The sequence below is a fragment of the Phyllostomus discolor genome, chromosome 11 (assembly GCF_004126475.2).
Source record: "Phyllostomus discolor isolate MPI-MPIP mPhyDis1 chromosome 11, mPhyDis1.pri.v3, whole genome shotgun sequence".
NCBI classification, from domain to species: Eukaryota; Metazoa; Chordata; class Mammalia; order Chiroptera; family Phyllostomidae; genus Phyllostomus; species Phyllostomus discolor.
Genome location: NC_040913.2, coordinates 69,080,848 through 69,103,900, shown reverse-complemented (window position 1 = coordinate 69,103,900; position 23,053 = coordinate 69,080,848). Strand labels below are relative to the sequence as shown.

At 37.3% G+C, this 23,053-nt stretch overlaps 1 protein-coding gene across 2 annotated transcripts in view; it reads left to right on the top strand.

The window, feature by feature from the left end:
* The window catches only part of HOOK3 (hook microtubule tethering protein 3), an 87,124-nt gene that overhangs the window by 52,589 nt on the left and 11,482 nt on the right, over positions 1 to 23,053 (top strand). Inside the window, exons 12-22 of one of the 2 annotated variants that reach the window (XM_028526356.2) lie at positions 2,396 to 2,506; positions 3,201 to 3,288; positions 4,688 to 4,757; positions 8,202 to 8,342; positions 10,505 to 10,592; positions 12,958 to 12,963; positions 14,437 to 14,471; positions 19,554 to 19,636; positions 20,631 to 20,731; positions 21,789 to 21,893; positions 22,058 to 22,129. In XM_028526356.2, coding sequence (XP_028382157.1) covers positions 2,396 to 2,506; positions 3,201 to 3,288; positions 4,688 to 4,757; positions 8,202 to 8,342; positions 10,505 to 10,592; positions 12,958 to 12,963; positions 14,437 to 14,471; positions 19,554 to 19,636; positions 20,631 to 20,731; positions 21,789 to 21,893; positions 22,058 to 22,129 — 900 coding nt within the window. The remainder of the gene's footprint in view (positions 1 to 2,395; positions 2,507 to 3,200; positions 3,289 to 4,687; positions 4,758 to 8,201; positions 8,343 to 10,504; positions 10,593 to 12,957; positions 12,964 to 14,436; positions 14,472 to 19,553; positions 19,637 to 20,630; positions 20,732 to 21,788; positions 21,894 to 22,057; positions 22,130 to 23,053) is intronic. The other variant, XM_028526357.2, reaches the window with a different exon arrangement.

Below are 23,053 nucleotides of genomic sequence, written 5' to 3'. Positions count from 1 at the left end.
AATTTGGTCACTGTTGATTTATTTGTTGTTTTTACATTGTTAGACCTACTTTCTTAATTTTACTTGGCACATTTTGCCTCGAGGTTTTCTATTTAATACTTTCCTTACCTGATTTTGGTATCAGAATTATACTAACTTAATAAAATAAGTAGGGCCTGGCTGGCGTAGCTCAGTGGATTGAGCGTGAGCTGCGAACCAAAGCATCGCAGGTTCAATTCCCAGTCAGGGCACATGCCTGGGTTGCAGGCCACGGCCCCTAGCAACCGCACATTGATGTTTCTCTCTCTCTCTCTCACTCACTCACTCTCTCTCTCTCTCTCTCTCTCTCTCACCTTCCCTTCCCTCTCTAAAAATAAATAAATAAAAATCTTTTAAAAATAAAATAAAATAAGTTGGGGAAGTTTTAGTAGATCAGCCTTGACAGGTTTTTGGTGGATACATTTTATCCCCAACACTTTATTATGAAATTTTTAACATATAACAAGGTTGAAGGAATTAATGAACTTGATTGAGAATTGAGAAATAGCCCAAAATAAAGGTAGATGAAGGAAATTATAAATGAGATGAAAAGGTGTTAAATCAAAAGGAGAAATGGTCTAATTAGAGTCCAGAGAACAGGAATTGTAGAAAGACATTATTTGGAGGAGAAGATGCCTAGAATTTTTCAGAACTAATAGAAGACATCAGATTTAGTATTAACAATGAGTAACAGAGTAAATAAAAAGATATGTTCACCTAGAAATATTAGAGTGAAATCATATAGTACACTAATTCTCTGATTCTGAGCTGAAGCTTAATATATTTTATTTTTCAATGATAATATTTTTCTTTCTTCAAGTTGTCTTTGGGTATACTTTCAAGCCAGCCTGATGATTTTTAATGGTCTCTTATTCCTTTCATAATTTAGATTTCCTTTATTTGTGCTTAAAGTATTAAATTTAGTATTTTATATTTGCTAATTATAATCTGAAATTCTTGGAGGTCTTAATTCCACTGTTTTGTTGTTGTTATTGCTGTTAATGTTTTTCTGCTGACCATTGTTCATAGTGGCTTATTTCTTTTTTGTCTTTTTAATTTTGTCTGGTTCATCTTTATCTTGGGGACTACTGGTGGGCCTGGGTGGAGGCGGCATTCCTCCAGACGATGTGTGTTTTGCTTATGCCAGATTTTCCACAGCATTTAACAACCAGGACTATTTTATTTAAAAAACTTTATTTTATAAATCTTCACAAGGATATGTTTATTGATTTTAGAGAGGGGAAGGGAAAGAGAGAGAAACATCAATAGGTTTGGTGGCCTCCCATACACACCCCAACTAGAGATTGAACCTGCAACCAGGTATGTGCTGTGACTGGGAATTGAACCCAAAACCTTTTGGTGTATGGGATGACCTTCCAACCCACTGAGCCACCCAGCCAGGGCAAGTCTTTAAAATTAATTGCTTGTTTAGCATCGACAGACAAGGCATGTATGTGGTAAAATTTTAAATACAAATTCATGTATTAACAGGTCATAAATACAAATTTTCAAGTTATACTTTTTTAAACCCAGTGCATCTACTTTAAGAAAGGCAGCTTTCCTTATTGAGTTTTCCAGCTGATGGATTCCCACCCCGCCCCCCCCCACCTATTTACTCACCACCTTTCAGAGCCCAAGGTGGTTTAACAATCACCTGTCTCCCATTAAATTTAAAGCTCTGGGTTCCTGCTTTTGGCAATTGGCACCTCTGGTTTTCCACATGTACTTCCGATTCCAGTTAGTGAGTAAGGATTTCATTTACTTTCTTGTAAGCTTACTTACATAACTGTATTTTTTTTCCCTAGCATTTCTTTTGCTTTATGCTTAAAGGATTTCAGACTATACAGTTAACTGTATTACAGGAAATAGAAGAACCTTATGTTTTTTTATCGTTGTAAATATCGTAACTCTAGATGATCTAGTTTTAGAACTTATAGCACCAGTTTTTTGTTCCTAGTTCTCTCCATTCAGTTAGGCTGCTGTATCATATACCTTTAAAAAAAAAATCTGTGGGGACCCCTGGCTGGGTGGCTCAGTTGGTTAAAGTGTCATCCAATGGACCAAAAGGTTGCAGGTTCCATCCCTGGTCAGGGCACATACCCGGTTGTGGGTTTGATCCCTGGTTAGATGCATATGGGAGGCAACTGATCAGTGTTTCTCTCTCACTTCTATGTCTCTCTGTCTGTCTCTCTCTCAGTCTCTCCCTCTCTCTCTCCTTCTCTCTCTCTCCTTCTCTCCCCTCCCCCTCCCCTCTTCTCTCCCTCCTGTACTTCCTCTTACTCTCAAATCAATAAACATACCCTCAGGGATTTAGAAGAAAATAGTGATAATTTCAAATGTCTCAAATTATAAAATTAATGGTACCTTTCTGTATCAGGTAGTAGAACTGCAAAATAGATTATCTGAAGAATCGAAGAAAGCAGATAAATTAGATTTTGAATATAAGCGGCTAAAAGAAAAAGTTGACACTCTTCAAAAAGAAAAGGATGTGAGTATATATTAGGCATTTTGGTTTTGAGCACTACAAAAATTAAGGCTGACATTTAATTCTTGTTTTGACTATATTAATTCCAACTATAAATTTAAAAATTAGAGATCCTATTTATTTTTAAATTTAAATAGAAGATTTGCAATTGTGTTTTAGAAATACATCTAAAATAAAAGATTAAAAGAATGTTTTTACTTCGATTCTAATTTCTTTTATATATATTTATAGTTCTGTCACCATTGCTTCTTTCACATTGTTTTGCTCATGACTTTTTGTAAATGTATGTATATTTTCTGTATGATCATATAGAAGACATGACTCTTTTTGTTGTCAGCATATTTTGAATCTTTTAAAAATATTTTCTTTTTCATGACTTTGAATATTTAAATTCTTTGATTTTTTTGTGTTTAATGAAAAGGGTATATGTACATAATTAGGTACTTACTGTTAAGGGTCATGTAGACGGTTGTGTTTCTTACGTTCAACTGTGGGCAGCATATTGCTTGTACACTGTAGACACTCAGCATTGTTAAATGGAAAAAAATTATAATCTTTCACCTTCTATGATCTTTTCATAGAGGATCAAAACATCCATGTCTCCCACTGTTTATCATTTTATTAGGTAAGGCAAAGACCACCAATGAATAAACTCACAAAACTTGCAGCTAACTTTCCTTGTTTTTAATCTCGCCAGAGGTTGAGGACAGAGAGGGATTCTCTGAAGGAAACCATTGAGGAGCTTCGTTGTGTGCAGGCTCAAGAAGGGCAGCTCACAACTCAAGGTGAGACCATCTCAGGAGCCCGAGCAAGATGATTTATTTCTAGTTGTATCAGTATAAATATTAGAATCATTTTAAGATAATTGGACTAATAGATGAAAATGAAAAGTAGATGAAGAGGCCATGAAATTCATACAGATTTCAGACTGTTACCTAGATATTGTGGCAAAAAGTCAATAGTTATGGGATCAAATTTACTTGCCTACTTTATATTTTAATTATATTTAAATATTTGATTTTATTAGGTCAAAAATAAACATTTCTTTAACCATCTCTGTTAATAATAAACCTGGAAATTTTATTCTAGAAAGTTTCCCATAACCTCTTAAAAATACATCAAAGTGATTTTTTTTTCAACTGATATGTGGAGTTGTTATCAATTTATTAAGAGACATTTATCCAAAGAGAAAAGTATTCTTCTCACAAGGAATCACTTAAGACTTAATGCTGCTAAGATGATAGCACTGCTGAAAGCGGTCTGTGGACTCAGTGCAATCCTTATTCAAACACCAACAGCATCTTCTTCAGATACAGAAAAACCCATCCTAAAATTCATATGGAATCTTGAGGATTATCCCCAAATAACCAAAACAATCTTGAAAAAGAAGAAAAAGTTGTAAGACTCATACTTTCTAATTTCAAAAGTTAGTTTAAAGTGGATAATCAGAATAGTCATAAGGGAGACCTATGTAGACCAATGAAACCGAAGAGAGTACTCAAAAATAAATCCTCACATACGTGGTCAGTTGTCAACAAGAGCATCAAGACCATTCAGTGGGGCAGAGGAAAGGCTTTTCAACAAGTTGTGCTAGAAAAACTGGAACCACATCCAAAGCCGTGAAGGTGGACCCTCATCCCATATACAAAATCAGACTCAAAATGGGTCAAAGACCTAAATGTAAGGGCTGAAACTGGAGAACTTTTAGAAGAAAACAAGAAGAAAACCATCGTGACATTGGATTTGGTACGGATTCCTCAGAACTGTTAATTTTGATGAAGCCCGATTTATCTCATTTTTCTTTTGTTGCCTATTTATGTTTTGGGTGATGAGTTTTGGAAATAGACAGTGGTGATGGTTCTACAACCTACTGAATGTACTTACTGTCATTCACTTGTACACCTGAGAATCGTTAACAATGCTATAATAATAATTTAAGGCAACAGTGACATGATTTTTTACTTGACTAAAACAAAAATTTTAGCTGTTAAGATTAATGCTCATGGGAAGGAGGGGGGAGGGCTGGGGGTGGGCTGGGATGGGAGCAAAAGACAGAAAACTGTACTTGAACAACAATTAAAATGTAAAAAAAAAAATTAATGCTCAAAGTAGGATTTCATATGGAAACTGAAAGAACTAGTTGTGCTCTCTCTCACCCTTGCATTCACGTTTACGTATTTATAGGGTTAATGCCTCTGGGAAGCCAGGAATCTTCGGACAGTCTGGCAGCAGAGATTGTTACACCTGAAATCAGGTAAGGAGATCATAAAGTTCACAGTCACACCGCACTGTATTTCTGGAGAAAACAGACTCTTCTACAATACCAAGAGGATCATTTCCTTTTTTTTTTTTTTTTTTTTATTACTGACACTTTCAGCATGAACTCAATAGTGAATGTCCCTGATTTCGCATGTTAGATGCTTTTTCCAGCTGGCCCAAGAGACCTGATCTTCTTATTTTAGTAGGACAGTGTTTTGTATATACACACGAACTGGTACCTCTGCTGGGCACCTTTAAGCAAACATTTAACAATGAAACCAGTTGACCCCAAAATAAAGGTTATATTTAGCCATCAACCTGCAAAATAATTAGTTGCTAACATTGATTTTTTAATGATGTAGAATGATCTGGGAAAAATAAAATGCAGTAGACAGGAGGAAATATCCCCCCCATCTCTACAACTCTCCCTTCATTGGTACCTTACAGTTTTATTTAGTCATAACGTTTTTAAAATTCCATTTATTTCAATATGTACCTGGCTTTATGTAGAATAAACGGTTGGGTGGGGGGGGACCAGACATCCAGGAGAAGGGAAATGCTGAATCTCAGTATTGCTTTTACCTTCTTCGAACTTATTTTCCCCCTTTTTAAATTGACAATGGCCTTGATTCTTTATAGTTTCCTTGAGGTTATTAAATAATATAATGGTTGTTGAAGAATTTTATAAACTGCGAGTTACAATAGGCATTCAAATACTTGTAGAATAGATGAAAACACTATTAAATCTATTGTTGTTGGCAATTATTTGAAATGGATAAAGAGATTGTAATTCAACACCAGCTCTGGAAGCATTTAGTATGCCTTTGTCTTTTTACCATCTGACATGGTACTTTCATTGGGCCAACAATATGTGTTGAATGAACGAACAATTATTATTTATGAATATTCATAAACAGTTATGTCCAAAACACAATTTTTAAGGAAGCTTACAGTTATTGCAGTTGGATTTTTAAACTGAGGAACAATGATGAAGACTCAACAAATAAAATGGCTTTTTTTAGTATAATTCAATGCATATTAAAACATACTCTGTCTAGAAGAGCTATCAAGATAATGAAATGGTAAAATGGATGAAAATTTGCAACATATATTACAGACAGTGGGCTAATAGGTTCAATACGTAATGAAATGTAGCTAAGTGATACTTTTCACTGATGTTAGGGTGGGGAGAAATTGGAAACTCAAACAAGCAGTAACTGTAAAGTAGTACAACTTTTTTAAAGTTAATTATTTAATAATTAATATATAATTGACATATTAGCTGTGTTGGTTTTAGATATACAACATAATGATGTGATATATGTATACGAGGTCTGTCCGGAAAAAGTCCAGCCATTGTTATATAATGAGAACCTGGCAGCCAAGGCGAGTGGACTGGAATGGACATACGTGAACAATGACAACTTCACTGTACTAGTCAGTGGGGGCAGTGGATGCCCTCGAGCAAGCATGTGTACTGTGTGGCCATCACATTCAAAATGACTGAATGAGTGGAGCAATGAATCTGCATCAGATTTTGCGTTAAGCTTGAACATTCCTGTGTCGAAACTATTCAGGTGATTCAGAAGCCTACAGTTATGGGCAGCTGGTGATTGGCAGCTTTATCACCACAACGTACCTGCTCATACATCATGCCCTGTGCAGTCTTTTTGCAAAATATCAGATCACCCTTGTGACTCAGTACCCTTACAGCCCAGATTTGTCACCCTGGTGACTTCTGGCTTTTCCCAAAACTAAAATCACCTTTGAAAGGGAAGAGATTTCAGACCGTCAGTGAGATTCAGGAAAACATGAGGGGTCAGCTGATGGTGATTGGGAGATCTGTGTGAAGTCCCAAGCCTACTTTGAAGGGGCTGAGGTGTCATTGTCCTATGTACAATTTTCATTAGATACCTTTTGGATAGACCTCATATATTGTGAAATAATTGCCACAATCAGTTTAGTCACCACATATAATTACAAAATTATTTTTCCTGTGGTGGTACCACCTTTTTTTTTTTTTTAGCATTTTGACAAAAAGTTTATATTGTCTAAATGTGCCTATCTTTTGACCCAGAAATTACTTCTTTGGGAATTAATCCTAAAGAAATAACCAAGGAAATACACAAAGGTATAGTTATAAAGCTGATTATTATTAGCATGTTAAATCTCAAAATTGGGAACAATCTAAATGCCCAATAATTGGGTATTGATTAAATAAATAATGATTCATATATGCATTTTAACATGACAATTAAAATATTGAAACATATTTACTAACATGGGAAGACTGAAAATTTAAGTGTAAACAGCAGATGCCAATGTAACATGTATTGTGTGATCCATTTCTTTAAATTGTTTTCATGGGTGTAGGCGTGCATAGAATCAGAAGGCTGTTTTTCAGTGGGAATAATTCTGCACTGTAGGGTCACGGAAGGTCTCTTTTTTCCTCCCCCTCCCCCTGCAATGGCCGTGTTCACTCGTTAGTGAAACATGTGTTGACATCACTGTTGTCCGTACAGAGAACAGAGTGAGTTCTGCATGATTGCTGGAGTTGGGCCACAGATTTGTCTTTTATCCTTTCACCAGCAGTTTTCACCAGCAGAAGTAAAATTGCTTTATAAGACTCATGGTGTTTACAAAATAAGAGCAGACTGTTTTGTGTATGTGTTTATTTTGTTTTTGTGTTTTCTTTTTCCATGGGAAACACAGCTTTTTGTAGTATCTGGTATGAGTATCATTGTAGGGCCCTCAAAAGAGGACCCTATGTAAACTAAATAGTGAATTGTATTTTCAAGAAGTAGATCTTCAGTTGTATCTCCACATGAATTAATATTCAGTTACATCATCCCTGCAGTAAATGTAACGGCCAATTTTATGTGCTGTTTCTTTTAACATCCCTCAGTGGAAGCTGATCCCTCAAAGGCATAACAGAAGGAACCCACAGCAATACAGTCCAGTAACTTGGCTCTGATAATCTGGTTTGTTACAAAAAATACAATTTGACATATCTATAGGAATGGGTAGACTGAATGTCTTGAAGGCATTCTGCCTTGGGTATTATATCTTGCCACCAAATGATTAGTAATTTAAGAGTCTGACATTCAAGATCATTTTTTTTGTGAGAACTAAAGAACAAACGTATGAATGCATTTGTAGCTTAAATATGTATATTAGAAAGGAAATAGGCTTTTAAAATCTCTTTTATTACAAATCATGATATTTGGAGATTTATCTTCAGATTATCCATTGTAAAAAAGAAAGTATTTAAGACCCGAAATGTAATGTGTTAGCCAGTTACAACAGAAGCTACATTCATTGCAAGTACTTTGTTTTTAATTTCTGTTCTATGAAATAAATGTGTAACTGTGCATAGTTGGATTTAGATAACTAGATTGTATTAATGCACCAGTTAATAGTTTTTCTTTTGCTCATTTAGGGAGAAACTTATTCGTCTTCAGCATGAGAATAAGATGTTAAAACTTAACCAGGAGGGTTCAGACAATGAAAAAATTGCCTTATTGCAGAGCCTGCTGGATGATGCAAATCTACGCAAGAATGAACTGGAGACAGAGAATAGGTGGGAATGTACATAGGCCGCTGCATTTAGCCACAGGTGTTCTCTCCTTGTCTTGATTTTGATTTCCTCGAAGACGTGAATTATATTTTGAGAAGTGATAATGTCTTATTCCATTTCCTTGTAAGAGTACTTTAATCTATTTCTCCATTTATGGGCAGGCTTGCCGGAAGTACTCTGCCTCTTTATAATAATATTTCCCTCTTTATTTCTTCAAGCAAAATGATACTGAAGTCCTATCATTTTCTCCTTCTAATCATGAATTAAAGCTATTTCAAACTTTTAACACTTTCATCATTATGTTTCTTTTCCCATTACTTGGATTTTTAGTTGCTTTCAAGTCTTTCCAAAGAACATCTTGGTGTGGACTAACTGATTATGTTTTATGACATTTGCAATGGCCTCCACCTAATAGGCTTGCAATATTTGTGGACTGAGTAATTTCAAAAATGGCTAGAATGGATAGTTGAAATAGTCTTACAGTTTGATATATATTTCCATATTACTTTCTGAAAAGTTAAGACAAATTTTCCACTAGTAATATATTTATGTACCTTTTTTCATACTGAATACGGTTTGTCAGGTAATTCTTTCACTATTGAAAACCACTCAGATATCGTACTTCCTTTTCACTTCGACTCTCACTAAATTATACGACATAGGTTTATGATCAGAATTTCTTGTAACTTCTTGAGTAAAAGAAATGTCTTCTTAAACTTTGTTTGAATTCTAAGTACTCATTGCCCTGTTTTGTTCTTAATTCCGGGCAGTCTGTCTTTTACTACTGCCATTTCACTAAATTATTTCTTACCGAAATAGCCAATAGTTTGCTACGGGGCCAATCTAATGGGAGCAGTCAAGACTATCTTTCCTCATCCCTCTGCTATGTTCACTGTTGTGGCTCATTTTCCTCCTTCCTCAAACTTTTTTTTTTAATTTCAGTAACACCCTCCCTGTCTAATGTCTCTCCCGATTCTCTTACTGTGCTCCAGGGTGAGGTTCCTCTTTGTGCCCTGTGCTTGGTGATCTGCCATGGACCACCTTCTTCCTCTTCCACTTTTCTTTACATTCTTCCTAGTCAATATTCTAAGTGTTAGTTTTCATTCCATGTATTCTTGTGCCTTCCCAGTACATTTTTCTCCTCTATTTCCTTCTATTTTAGGCATATTTGGTGATTGTAATAGCCTCCTCTGGGCCTTCATGCCTGCTCTTTGACCTTTTTTATGCATCTGCTCTCATACCAAAATGACTTTTTCTAAAATACTGTCCGATTGCATATCTTTCTTCTTGCAATCCTCAACATTACCCAAGACCTAGGGAATGGTTTCCCTAGGGAATGGTTTTCAAACTGGTTTCCTGAATGTTGCATCATAATGACCTAGAGAATTTATGAAGATCAAGCTTCAGAATCAGCATCATTAAAGACTGGCTGGGTTATTCCAGTTCCAGCCAAATGTTAGGCCAGATCATAGGATAAATTCCAAACGCTTTTGCACTCCACACAGGGTTGCACCAGCCACTCGTTCTCTTCTCTGCTCTCATTGTCAGCCATTCTTACCCCTCGTAACTCCTTCAGCTGTCCCAGTGCCGACCTCACTGTGCCCTCTCATTTCTCTGTGTACTTTGGACATACTCAGTTCTCGTCTTGAATCTCCTTTTTCACCTTTAACCACATACTTTATTTATTATTCTCGTGTCAGTTTAAGTCCCGCCTGTCCTGTTCCTATACACAGGTAGGTGCAGCTCTGCTTCTTTGAGCAGCCCTCATCTTTCTGTACCTCTGTGCCCTGTGTTGAGGTATTGATCTCGCATTTTATTTATTTACATTTTGCCCCCCTGCTAAAGTCTTTGAGTGCAGAGATCTTTTTACACTAGTGCTGAGCATAGCGCCTGACATATAGTTTGAATAAACATATGTCAAAGTGAATTTCAGATAAATAGACAAGTGTAGGTACATCAGTTCAACAGAATGTATCCACAAAACAGCACATTGAAAATCATCATAGAAATTATCAGGCACTATGAAACATAGTCAAAAAGTGAGCTACTACTACTATAGCCTTAGGCTTTGTTTTGCTAATACACTGTCTCTCTAATCAATCTGACAACCTAAGGGAAATGACGTAAGTCAGAATTTTGAAAATTAATGTACATTCGATTTCTAGGCTGGTGAATCAGAGACTTTTGGAAGTACAGTCCCAAGTTGAAGAACTGCAGAAATCTTTACAGGACCAAGGATCAAAGGCAGAAGATGTAAGTTTTACTTTGTACCAGCCCTGGTCCAGCGGTCCCACAATGCTAACAAAGCCTATTCACTTTGGTTTTTTCACTGATGTCCTCTATCAAAATGATTTATAATTGTGTTGCTTGTAGGAAAGAGTTTTCCTTTTACTAGCATTCCTTATTAAAAGAGCCAGATGATATTTTATCTCTTTCACATTTACTCTGCTGGGGATCAGAAGTACATTTGTAGTTATCACCTAAGAAATTAATTGAGCTTTATGTTTTACAAGTGCTCAACTCAGTATTTAAAGTATAGGGTTTTCTCTGTGGCCAGAAAGAAAAAAAATGCTGGTAGAAAGCATATTTAAATAAACATTTCTGATGTGAAATTGATATTTAAGAAAAATGTCATCCCTAGAATCACATCATTTCTAAATTCTGAGGCCCTCTTGCTACCCCTAATAACACACTCACGTACAAGTTCACTGACCTTTTAAAATATTTCCTTAGCACTCGTGTCTGTTGTGGCCCTGCCTGCTTGACCAGCACGCTGAAACCTAGCATATCACACATTTGTGGAACTAGCACCTGGGTCTTTCTCACCTCCTCGTGCTCACTGTGGCACGGTGCTCGTGTAGCACGGAGTGGGCAATCAGCGCAAGTGATCAGAGTGCCAGTGAATCATATTATGCCTATTCCTTATATGTAATGAGCAGTATACAGGAGAGCTGTGACTGTCAAGTGCTCAAAAATTATGTAAAGAGGGGATCCCTAAATTTTAGTGACCGATCTTTGCTACAGCCAGTTGGGTTTTGGTTTGTTGTTTCCCGTTGCCAGTGTAGTTTGCTATAAACCCTGGCTTTCGAGTATAAGCCTGTTCGGTTGCTCCCAATGGTAGAGTCATTTTGGGGGTCAGCGTCAGCATCAGATATGTCCCCCGTTATCAGCTGTTGAACACAAGAGGGTGTAAGGACAAGAGGAGTCACAGGAGGGAGAGTTAAACTGGCACAGTACTTAAACCCCTGGAATATTAGCTATAAAAAGTCACTAGTGACCTAATTTGAGGAGTGTCATTAGATTTATGGGCTTGTATTGGCAGCGTGCTCTTGTTTGCAGTGGTTTTGGTTCATTCTTAACGAACGTGTTGATAGTGCTTCGATTCCCAGGTTCATTTCCACTTCCTGAAACTGTCACCAACATTTAAACTACCCTGCTCCCCATTAAAGTAGAACGAGTTTGAAGTGTCATGGTTTACTTTTAACACGTGCTTTTATCCAGAACACCAAATCATATGGAGGTGAAGCAAAACCACTTGTGTATGAAAATGCTCAGTATTAGTAAGCCTAGCTAAGAGTGTCTTAGAGATGAGCCAGAGTAGCTAACATTTCTTAGTTCAGTGAAATCTCTAGGTCTCTCACACGGAGGTAAATGTAAACTTAATTTTGGTAAACTTCTTTGGTGATTTGTTGTGGTCCAGAGGAGATAGGCCCGTGGTACATAGAAAGTAAAAATGGCAAAACATCAGTGTCAGCTCAGCCTTCGTGCTGTAGCAGTAACTTTTGTACTTGATTCTCTTACATTGAAAGACACCTAAAGAAATTTATTCTGTAAAAAGTAATTTTGCATAGCCTGGTTAAGTATTACTGTGGTAATCAAATCTAATTAATACGCTGTCTGCCATTACTTTAAGAGAACGTATTTCAGAAGTGAAATGCAAGTCCTATAAAGCACGATTTGCCCAAACTGGTCCATTTATTTGACTGCCCAGCTGCCCATAAGATGATGTCTTACTCTAAATTCTTAGAAATTCTCTCAGATCTCTTTTCCACATCTGGGGAATACTCAGCTAGCAACTGGCCCTGTTCTGATGATACCACAGAACGGTTTAGAGAAGTGGTGGGGTACAGGGCCAGGGGCTCCGTCCCTCGGCAGACTCCGACGTGTCTGTATCCTCGTCCGCTAACCCACCGTGCGACCTCCCAGGAGCGCGTAAGGCAGTGAACAACCTGCCGAGTGGAACTGGTCCCCTCTGAGGAACCACATAATTTCTACTTATTTCTGTTACCCAAAGCACAGTCCTTTCAGTAACCTTAAGTTAGAGTAGGATGGTTTGCACATTTTTATTATTATTTTTATGTCATTTATTTTTAGCATGGAAGCAGAAAAGCATTGTTATATCCAGTCACATGGATAATTTGAGCTAGCCACAGTGTATAAAACTCCAGAGAACAAGACAGGATGAGGAGACCGTAGAAGAAAGAAAAATGTACATTTTTGAAAAAATGCATATCTTTTACTTCTGTTCATGAATTACTAAATCGTTCCTTCTATTGGCTGCTGTGTTTGCTTCATACTAATATGTCCTCTCTGTCTCTTGGCATGGTTTCTGCTCAAGGCTATTGTAAGTATGGCTTCCTATTCATTTCTATATATTGAGCAATTTTATTATTTATATATTATCTGCCATCATAGTTGATGGTATTAAAATTTTAAATTATGGGAATTTCATGCAAAATGAACATATGAATATAACCTGCCTTAGAGGTTTGTGTGCTTCACGGGCAAGACACTTAAAGGATATCTGCCCCTTGAAAACTGCTGACCGTCACCCCCGTCTGACCATCTTCAGCTCTCAGACGGGCTAACAGCACCTGGTGTTGTGGGGTTAACGTGAGACAACGTATTTGACATGCTTTTGTGCAGTGCCTGGCACATTAACCCCTCATTAAACCATTCTTTCACTATGTGTTATCTCAGTTAAAATTAGTTTTGCAGAGCCTAATCAAAACATAAGTGCAAAATTAAAGTTAAGGTATTTAGAAAGTATTTTCATTTTACCCTGTGTGTTAAAGAAGGAACAAGCATAATTGGAAGTTACTGGGGTTATTATCTTTTTTTTATATTTGGGGGAAGCAGTGATAGAGGTCTTGGTGGTCCACTGATCTAGCTGTAGCTAACATACCCAGCAAAGAAATGAATTTGAAATATTCCAGATCTGTGTTAGAATGGACTTGAATAAATAATAGTTATGGTAATCATTATCAAATAGGGTGAGTGAAAATCAAGGAACTTAGTGTGTGGAGTTTTTTCTCTTCATCACTGCTATTGATTAATTGAACAATTTGTTTAATAAGCCTGTTGTTTGGGTTTGATGGAATTAATTATGTTACCATTTATCTCAAAATGAAATGCTTTGTAGAGTTCACTAATTATATGTACCTTACAGGTGTTAAGTTCAGCTATGAAACCTAGTGGTCCTATATAGATGCCAGTATTCTTTATGACTATTTCTAGGTCACTTCTCATCTCCTCCTTTTTAGGAGACTTTTTTTTATTTTAAATACCCAGTCAAAGCTGCATTTTCTAGCATACTCAATTCTGTGTAGCTATAATCCTGCATAGTCCCATACCATCATATAAATTATTTGTAACCTATTATTTGTGCATATTTGTAAGTTGCTGATTAAGTCCTAAGTCCTTAAGGAAATTGATTCCGTACTTCATCATGAAGTGAGGAAAACAGTATAGAAAGTGGCTTATGGAAAGCCTGTTGTTATTAACAATCTACCTGCCTCCAGAGCCCAAGGATATTATGTCTGCACATAAGTGGCTTTTTTAGTTTGTTTTCCCGACTATAAATAGAGAATTCAGATGTGCAGCTTCTGGTTATTTTATAGTGATTGCTGTCACTTATAGGCTGCTCTCTCCCTTATCAAAGTGACATAAATTTGGGTACATTGTGTGTTTTGAGCTCTTTGACCAAAGAAATTACTGAGGGCTTACTCAGAGTTAGTTACTACTGTGCTCTTAATTTTTAGAAAATAATTGTTAGTAGTAAAAATGTTAATAAATTACTTTTATTTTCTATTTTCAGTCAGTTCTTCTAAAAAAGAAACTTGAAGAACATCTGTAAGTATAAAAGCTATTGAGGTTCATTCTCTGTTATTTGGTGAAATAAGTGTTTTACGTTAGGTGGTTACAGTGTCCAGGCAATGGCTTGACTGTCTGTCCCTTGAAGATATAGAACATTATAAGACATATGTTAATATTAAAGGGTCTTCTCCACCCAAGAGCCTCACATCAAAGCAATGACTGCTTTAGAGCTGCTTTCAAATGAGATTAGTGGGTTTTATAACTTCGTGACAGTACTTATAACCCTAGTTAAGAGTTTGAGACACTCTAGATCAGGAGCCAGAGACCTTTTTTTGTAGAGGGCCAAATAGTAGTTACTTTAGATTTTCAAGACATAGTCTTTGTTACAATCCCTTGGCGCTGTAGTTGTAGCTTGAAGGTAGCCTTAGATAATATGTAAACAAATGTTAGTCTGTTCCAATAAAACTTTACATAAAAAAACAGGCAGCAAGTTGAATTTGGCCCACTAGCCATAGTTTGCCGACTCTGGAGTATGGCCAGCTGAATGTTCCTTTTTAAGTAAAAATTTTTTTTTCCCTCCCTGGAGGACATGCTTACTGATTTTTAGAGAGGGGAAGAGGGGAGGGGAGAGAGAAACATTGATGTGAGAGAGAAACATTGATTGGTTTGCCTCTCACAGGTGCCCAGACCAGGGACCAAACCCACAGCCTAAGCATGTGTCCTGACCAGGAATTGAACCCACAACTTTTTGGTTTACAGGACTTTTGTGTTTCATAAAAAGTATTATAAAGCTTATCAATAGCAAATTATTAAACATTTCCTTAAGTTGCAGACATATCTGAACATGACTTTTTAATTGAAATGACGGAGTAAATTTCAAAATATTATGTTTTCTCATGAAAAATAAATCTTCATCCATCTTTATCTTTAGCTGAGGTTGACAAGTTAGGAATGTTTCATGACTTTCTTGCAGCCAGTAACAAATTTAATCCTTCCTATCACTTTCTAGCAAAACTCTCCTTGTAAACATTGAGTACAGGGTGGCCGTGAATTGCCAGCCTGTTAGAATATTACAGTGTTACACTAAGTAAACCAGGTATTCAGTAGATAAGTTTGACTTTGCTGAGATCAGACAGAAATTCCACAGTTTGGCAATTTACCTCATGCTTTTTTTTTTCTTTTTTTTTTTTTAATGTGGGGAAGGTAAGATACTCCTTGCAACTAACACTTGCAGACAAGTCTAACAGTGGGCAGAATTTTAATGTATTAGAACAGAGAATGTTACCTCCTGGCCATTGTGACCTAGAGTCAAGATTTAGTGCTGAACTCTGTCCTCTCTTCATTTCCCATTCCTTTATTGGAAAAAATACAATACCTGTTGTTTCATAAAACTATGGTCTGACCATTTTTTGTGTTCAGTCATTGTTCAGTCATTGACATGGTAAAATCGTCAAAAAGAATTTATTAAGAGATGAAGCCTGTATTCATTTCCTGTGGTTGTTATACCTCCACAAATTAGGTGGCTAAAAACAATATAATTTTATTCTCTAATAGAAGTCTGAAATCACAGCGTCAACAGGACTGGTTCCTTCTGTAATTTCTAAGGGAGAATCTGTTCCAGGCCCCTCTCCTAGCTTCTGCCGGCTGCCAGCAGCCCTTGGCTTGTAGATGCATCACTCCAGTCTCTGTCTTCATTTTCACACAGCAGTCTTCTCTCTGGATGGCTGTGTCTTCTTATGGCTCTCAGGGATACCAGTCATTGGACTCAGGGCCCACTTGATCCAGTATGACCTCACTTCAACTAATTACGTTTGCAAAGACCCTGCTTCCAAATGCCGCACTCATAGGTACTGAGGATTAGGACTTTAGCATGTCTTTGTGGCAGTCACAGGACCCATGGACATCTTAAAAGACAGTCAGTCTTACACAAACCTAAAACAACAATGGAGACCATTTTACACACACCAGATTGGTAAAGTTCAAGAATCTGATGGACCGAGTATTGCCAAAGACGCCAAGCACTGGTGATTCTCATGTGCTGCTGGTTGCAGTGTATAGCGGTTTTCTGATTACACCACGACGTGCACGTACCCTGTGACCCACAGGTCCACTCCCCTTTATGTACCCTTGATCAGCGGTCTTCAACCTTCCTCATCCATCTCATGGCACACACAAACTAATTACTAAACTTCTCTGGCACACCCAAAAATATATATTTTGCTGATCTGACAAAAAAATCAGTATAACTTTGATTTGTTAAAAAAAATGATGGTAATTACCTACATTTTTGCTCCAAAGTGACTTAAAAAATCAGGTGTCCATACTTGTATATCAGGATGTCTGGTACTAAGGACTAACCAATCAGATGCAACCTTATTATGCAACCTGTCCAGTAAGACGTGACTCTGTTATATGACTAATAGCTGTTGTTGTGTTGGCTGCTGTCATTTTTTTATTTGACAGTCTAAGGGAAAAGAGGCCAGTGCCCCTGACGAAACAGTCAGGTATTGCATATTTTAAAATTCTGGCAGCTACCAGTAGAAAATCATTGCCCTGGATACCTAGTGATGCAGTTGTCCAAGCGTACCAGGAGACACATGGAGGAAAGTATGGAAGAATGTTGTTTGTCACAACAGAAAGTAAAAACAATATAAACGCTCCTGGTTATAAAATGACGGATAGAATGAGGTGGTGTGTGCAAATAACAGAACACTAATACAGCGGTAGAAACGGGCAAACCAGGGCTAACACAACACAGATGCCTCTCAGGAGTGTAATGTTAAATAAAAGGTAGACACCACAGGATTATACATACAGTGTAAGTAAAGAATAAATTAAAAATTGGGCTAAGTTAAGTAATGCATTATTTAGGAGTACAAAGATCTCACAAAAATCATTGGAATGATTGAAATTTTGAATTTTGGTGACCTCTGGCAAAGAGGATGGGGAACACGGTTCTGAGATAATTTGTTTCTTAATTTGTTTCTTCACCGAACTTAGTTTTTCTTGTTCTTTATATAAATTTGTGTGTGTGCATGTGTGTATACAGAGTAGGGCAAAAGTAGGTTTACAGTTCATATGGATAATACAGTAATTAAATAATAACCAAAGAATAAAGTCTGTGTTTTGTGTACTCCATTGTAAATCTTTTACCCCACCCTGTATGCATGTATGTATGTGCCATACCTTCAAGAAATTGTTGAAAAGAAAAAGATTTATTACTCTATTGTACATTCAAAAGACTAGAAATAGAGAAAACAAAGTACTCTTTTTTCTGTTTTTCTATATTTTGACAGCCTTTTTTTCTCTTTCAAAACACAGAATGCCATGCTAATTAGTGTATAGGGAGAAATACACATATATAAATACCAGGAAAAAACTTTCAGTTAATTTATTTTTTTATATTTGTGTTGGAATATAGCTTAAATACAGTAAAGTACTTACAAATCCTAATTCTTACATCTACAAACACCTTGATGAACGTTTTTCTACATACATAGGTAACCCAAATCAACATATAGAATATTTCCAGCAACCCACCAGAATTTTTGGTTCTCCCTTTTCATTGATTAATTACATCCCCCAAGTAGCCACTGTGCTGCTCTCAATCACTTTTCACTAGTTTTGTCACTTTCTGAACTTCATGTAAATGTGCTCATTCTGTGTGGATGATACCGGCCAGCAGTATCATCTCGCTGCGTATGTTTGTCAAAACATGCTAAAAAACATACACAGAGACTACCAGGTCCTGTGGGGGAATAGGAGCATAAGGGCCACTCCTCATGTGGGGAGCACCTTGGCCACCCTGTCTCCTGGAGGGCGCCATGGCCACTCTCTCTCTGGTGGGGAGAGTGTGCCGTTTCCCTACGGGAGAGGCTTTTTATTGGTTTCGTTTGAATAAGAATTCAGGTAAAAGCTCATTACTCATTGCTAGGAAGTAAGGATCAAACAATAGATAACAAGGAAGTCTGAGGGCCTATTTTGAGTCAGGGTCAAAGAGCTGTAAAACTTTAAGGAACAAACTTACTTCTTCCCTGGACCCTTATCATTCTACTGAGAGCCTTCTAAACACAGCAGGTTTCACAGGATTTTACATGTATTTTCTTAAGCCTGATCACCTGGGGAACCCGCCCTTTTCAGCACAGAGCTGCACCACCCTGTCATTGTTTCAGGCTTAGGTGGGGCAAGGGAACTAAGGCAGCCAAGAGATAAAGAGATTTTCTCCCAGACGATGAGGACTCAGGCTATGTCAAAGCCGAGGAGCGAGGGTCCATCACCCCCTTTTGCTGTAGCCCCCAAAGTCCTTTCTTGGGGGCCTCCCATGTGATCGTGCCTGTCTTAGTCATTCCCCTCTTGGGGAATCTTACCTGTCATTGGCTAACCGACCAAGCACTGGGGTTCAGTTATGAATGAAGCAGCAGAAGCAGTGCTCCTGCCAGGGAGATAAGCTTTTGTCTCCTTGCTGGCTTATGGTCCAAGGCCACTCCCTCAGCCTTATCCTTGGCAGGGGTTACAGCTTCTGATACCAGGCAGGGCAGTTCCCAACAATTCCGTATTGCCCTCTTGTGTCTGACTTCTGTGTTCCACATTCTGTGTTATCTCTCCATGTAGTTGCATGTATCCTTTTTTACAGCCCAGGCATGTGCCCTGACTGGGAATGAAACTGTGCGACTCTTTGGTTCCCAGGCCGGGGCTCAGTCCACTGAGCCACGCCAGCCAGGGCTGTATCCTTCTTTTCTGTTGGCATAGTGTTCTTTCTGTTCTTGTTTTTAGAACTTCACCTCTTTGCAATAAGATTTTGCATTGTAAACCTCTGCAAAGTTTTCAACTTAATTTTTACAATACCATTATTCCCAGGGAAAACATAAAGATCAAGTTCTTTGTGCCCTCTTGTGTGGGCTTATGTAAAAGAAATGACTGCTTCAAACTCGCAGATTTTGTCTCTATTGTTTAACTTATTTAAAAGATCTATTAAATTCTGTCGGATTAGTCTTTTCATCTTTGTTTTGTAGCATTCTGTGTTATGCAAACATTCCAAAAATAAAAAATAAGCATTTTTCAAGTGGAAAAAGATGCGCGATACCAGCAGGTGACATGGTGTTCGGTGTTTTGTCACAGAGAGAAGCTGCATGAGGCCAACAACGAGCTGCAGAAGAAGAGGGCCATCATCGAAGATCTGGAGCCCAGGTTTAACCACAGCTGTGAGTTTCTCCTAATTAGCATAGTTTTAAGTTGGTTAGTCTGACATTATCCTAAGGATGAGTTTATATAAAACTGTTTATTTTAGAAATGGGCCCTATGACATATTCTAGCCTTTAAAGGATTTGCTTTATTTATACAAAGTATATAATCATCTTCACAATATTTCTTAAGTTTCTAATTATAGTTGTATTTTTCCTTAACAATGGATGCTAATGAATATTTTATGAAATTATTTTCATAGTGTAATTGAATGCTAAGTTAGTCAAACTTTTACTTCTCTTGAAGTTTTTACACATAAAATGTGTACATTAATGACTTCACTAACTCTTTTGCGTGGAAGTTGGAGCAAGACACAGACTTGTACCTTTTTATTGCAATAAAATATATATAACATAAAAACGACCATTTAAGCCATGTTAGACGTACAGTTCAGTATTAAGTATATTCACGTTGTGCAACCACGCACAGTTACTCAACTGCCCAGTAGAGTTCCGCAGCTACCATCATCCCTAGAACTTTCTCACCTTCCCACACTGAAGCTCTGCGCCCCCAGCCCATTAGCCACCACCAGTGTGCTGTCTCTGCGAATTTGACCGTTACAGTTATTTCTATTCGTATAAGTAGAAACATAACAGTATTTGTCCTTTCATGTCTGGCTTATTTCACTTAGCATGATGTATTTCATTTTTACTTAGTATAATATCTCTGTTTTATAGCACGTATCAGAATGAAGGCTGAATAACATTCAATCTCATGTATATACCACCTTTGTGTATCCATTCATCCATCAGTGGGTGATTTTTAATGTAAGCGTTTTCATACTGGAGTTTTTGTTTATAAGAAAAGTTTTTTATAAAAAGAATTATGAATTATTTTTTAAAGAATTGTAGGAATAGATCAGTGGTTCTCAAAACTATTAACTACTCACTGTTAGTTGAAATATTTTTAAAGTTACAATCTAAAAAAAATTATTTTTTACTGTTTCATTTGCAGCCTTAAAAATTGAAGAATTACAGGAAGCTCTACGGAAGAAAGAAGAGGAAATGAAACAAATGGAAGAACGATATAAGAAATACTTAGAGAAAGCTAAAAGTGTAAGTATGCATTTGTGGGCATGTCATTTCACTTTCTGATCGTGTTTCACTGACTCCTCACACAGAGAAGCAGAAGAACAACAACTACCAAGAAGAAAATGAACCTTTATGTGGGAAATAAGTGGCACTCACCACCTTAACTGCTAATCAAATGACCTACACTAACTGTAGGACAGCCACATCTTGTGCCTTCTGATGGAGTATCATTGCCTGTAATATTTAACCTGAGTCTAAGCCATCTCCGAGATCTAACTTTCAGGTCCCAGGGAGAATGAGGTTATTGTAGGAAGTTAGACAACACTTTCAGGAAACCATCAGATAAATGCAGAGTCTGGATAAAAGTCTGTGTCATGAAAAAGAAATAGGCGTTAGAGTGGGTGGGGCGTGGGGGACACAAAGGGACTGCTGTAATTTTTAAAAGCCCAAAGGGATCTAAGGACCAATGTAATACATTAATCTTTGGGTCCTGGATTGGGAAAGAGAAATCAAGTGTGGAAGTACAGTAATTGGCGAATCTGTATTAAAGGAAATGGGTTTTTATTGTTCTGCTGTTTCAAAGTTTTCTGTGGGTTTGGTTATTTTTGGTGGTAGAACTGTTGGGCCATAAAGCAAAAATACCTTTCCCAGAAGGTCTGTAGTTGGCCAGCTGGAACTGCATCACATGCCCACGCATAAACCGAGCCACTGGCAGAAGAGATGGGTCACGATGACAGGCTTTTAAACCATCAGGACCCTCTTACTAAGTACACGTGCTGTCAGAGGCAGAGGGCTGGCCGACCCAAATCGGAGGAAAGGGAGGGCCGACAGCTGTCGGTAGTGTTTGCGGCAGTAAAACATGTTCATTTCAAGTGACAGTGACTCCTTAGACTTGATTCTTTTCCGTAATTAAAAAGGTTACAATAACTGAATATTATTTCATACATTCAAATTTTAAGGTATCCTTGTAAGTTTCATTTTCATAAGGTTTATCTTCCATTTTTTTCAAAAATAAGTACTTCCTTAGATGTTACATTCTTCAGTTTGAGATTTAAATTTTTTCCTTTGTTAATTTTCACAGGTTATCCGTACTTTAGATCCTAAACAGAACCAAGGAGCAGCACCAGAAATACAAGCTCTGAAAAACCAGCTTCAGGAACGGGACCGACAGTTCCATTCATTAGAGGTAGTTCACTGTACTTGTACAATAGGGCGCTGGATTTTCTATTCTTTTTTCTAGAAGACTTTATGTGCTGTTGTCTCCATTAATTTAGACAGTTAATTGTGACTGTTTCACTGATATGGAATTGTTTTTCATCTCTACTTGTTTCTCTGTGCTTGTTTTTTTAGAAAGAATATGAGAAAACAAAGAGTCAGCGAGAGATGGAGGAGAAATACATCGTCAGTGCCTGGTACAACATGGTAAGACAGTGACCTTCAGAACACTGCAGGGTTCAGCGAGTGTGGCATGTTTGTTACACACCTCTGCTGTAGAAGTAATTCTGCCCAGTGGATCCGAAAGTAATTGCTGTCCTAACACACACTAACAATTTTAATGCTGACCTTAGGACCAGAAAGCAGAAAGGAGAACCACCACACACAGCAATAGGGCATTGTAAACACATCATTATCCCTACAGAATGGAAAGATAAATGACAGTCTGATTTCTCTCTCTCAGAACCGTTTTCGTCTAGGGGAAAGGGACTTGGATAATATCTAAATACTGATGTTACTTTTGTGAGACTATTTCAGTGTCTTTGCAGGAGTGGTACTTACACTGAATATAGTGTAGCTGTCTTATAAGGTTTGGAAAATGTTTATGGTGGCTAGCCCCTGAACGACTGGAGGCTTTGAAATTGGGTTTTTCAGTGCACACACAAACTTTAGAAGTATTTCAGGGGAAAATAAATGCTCATCAACATTCTGGGCTTCAATAAGATTTAATGAATATGAATAGCTGTGGATTTTGAAGAATGCTATACTTTTTTCCTAAACATTTTGTCTTCTTTTTCTTCTTTGTCCTTTTTCCCAGTAAGACCACTTTTCAAAATGTTAGTTGCCTGAGAAAGGAAATTAAACCAGATTCCTTTCTTCAACCCTCTTTGACCTTATAGTTGTGCTACTGGCACAATACCATTGTTACAGTTAGTCGATACTGTGTCTTAAAGGTTAGTGCCCAGGCCTCCTAATTATGTGATGTGATCTTTGTCAAAAATTTACACAATTTCATGATATGTCTACACTTATATTTGCTTTGGTTAAAACCACATGTTTAAGATTTTATCACAATTTAAAAAAAAAGAGAAAATCATTGGCTTTAGAATACTATTACTGTTAACAAATACA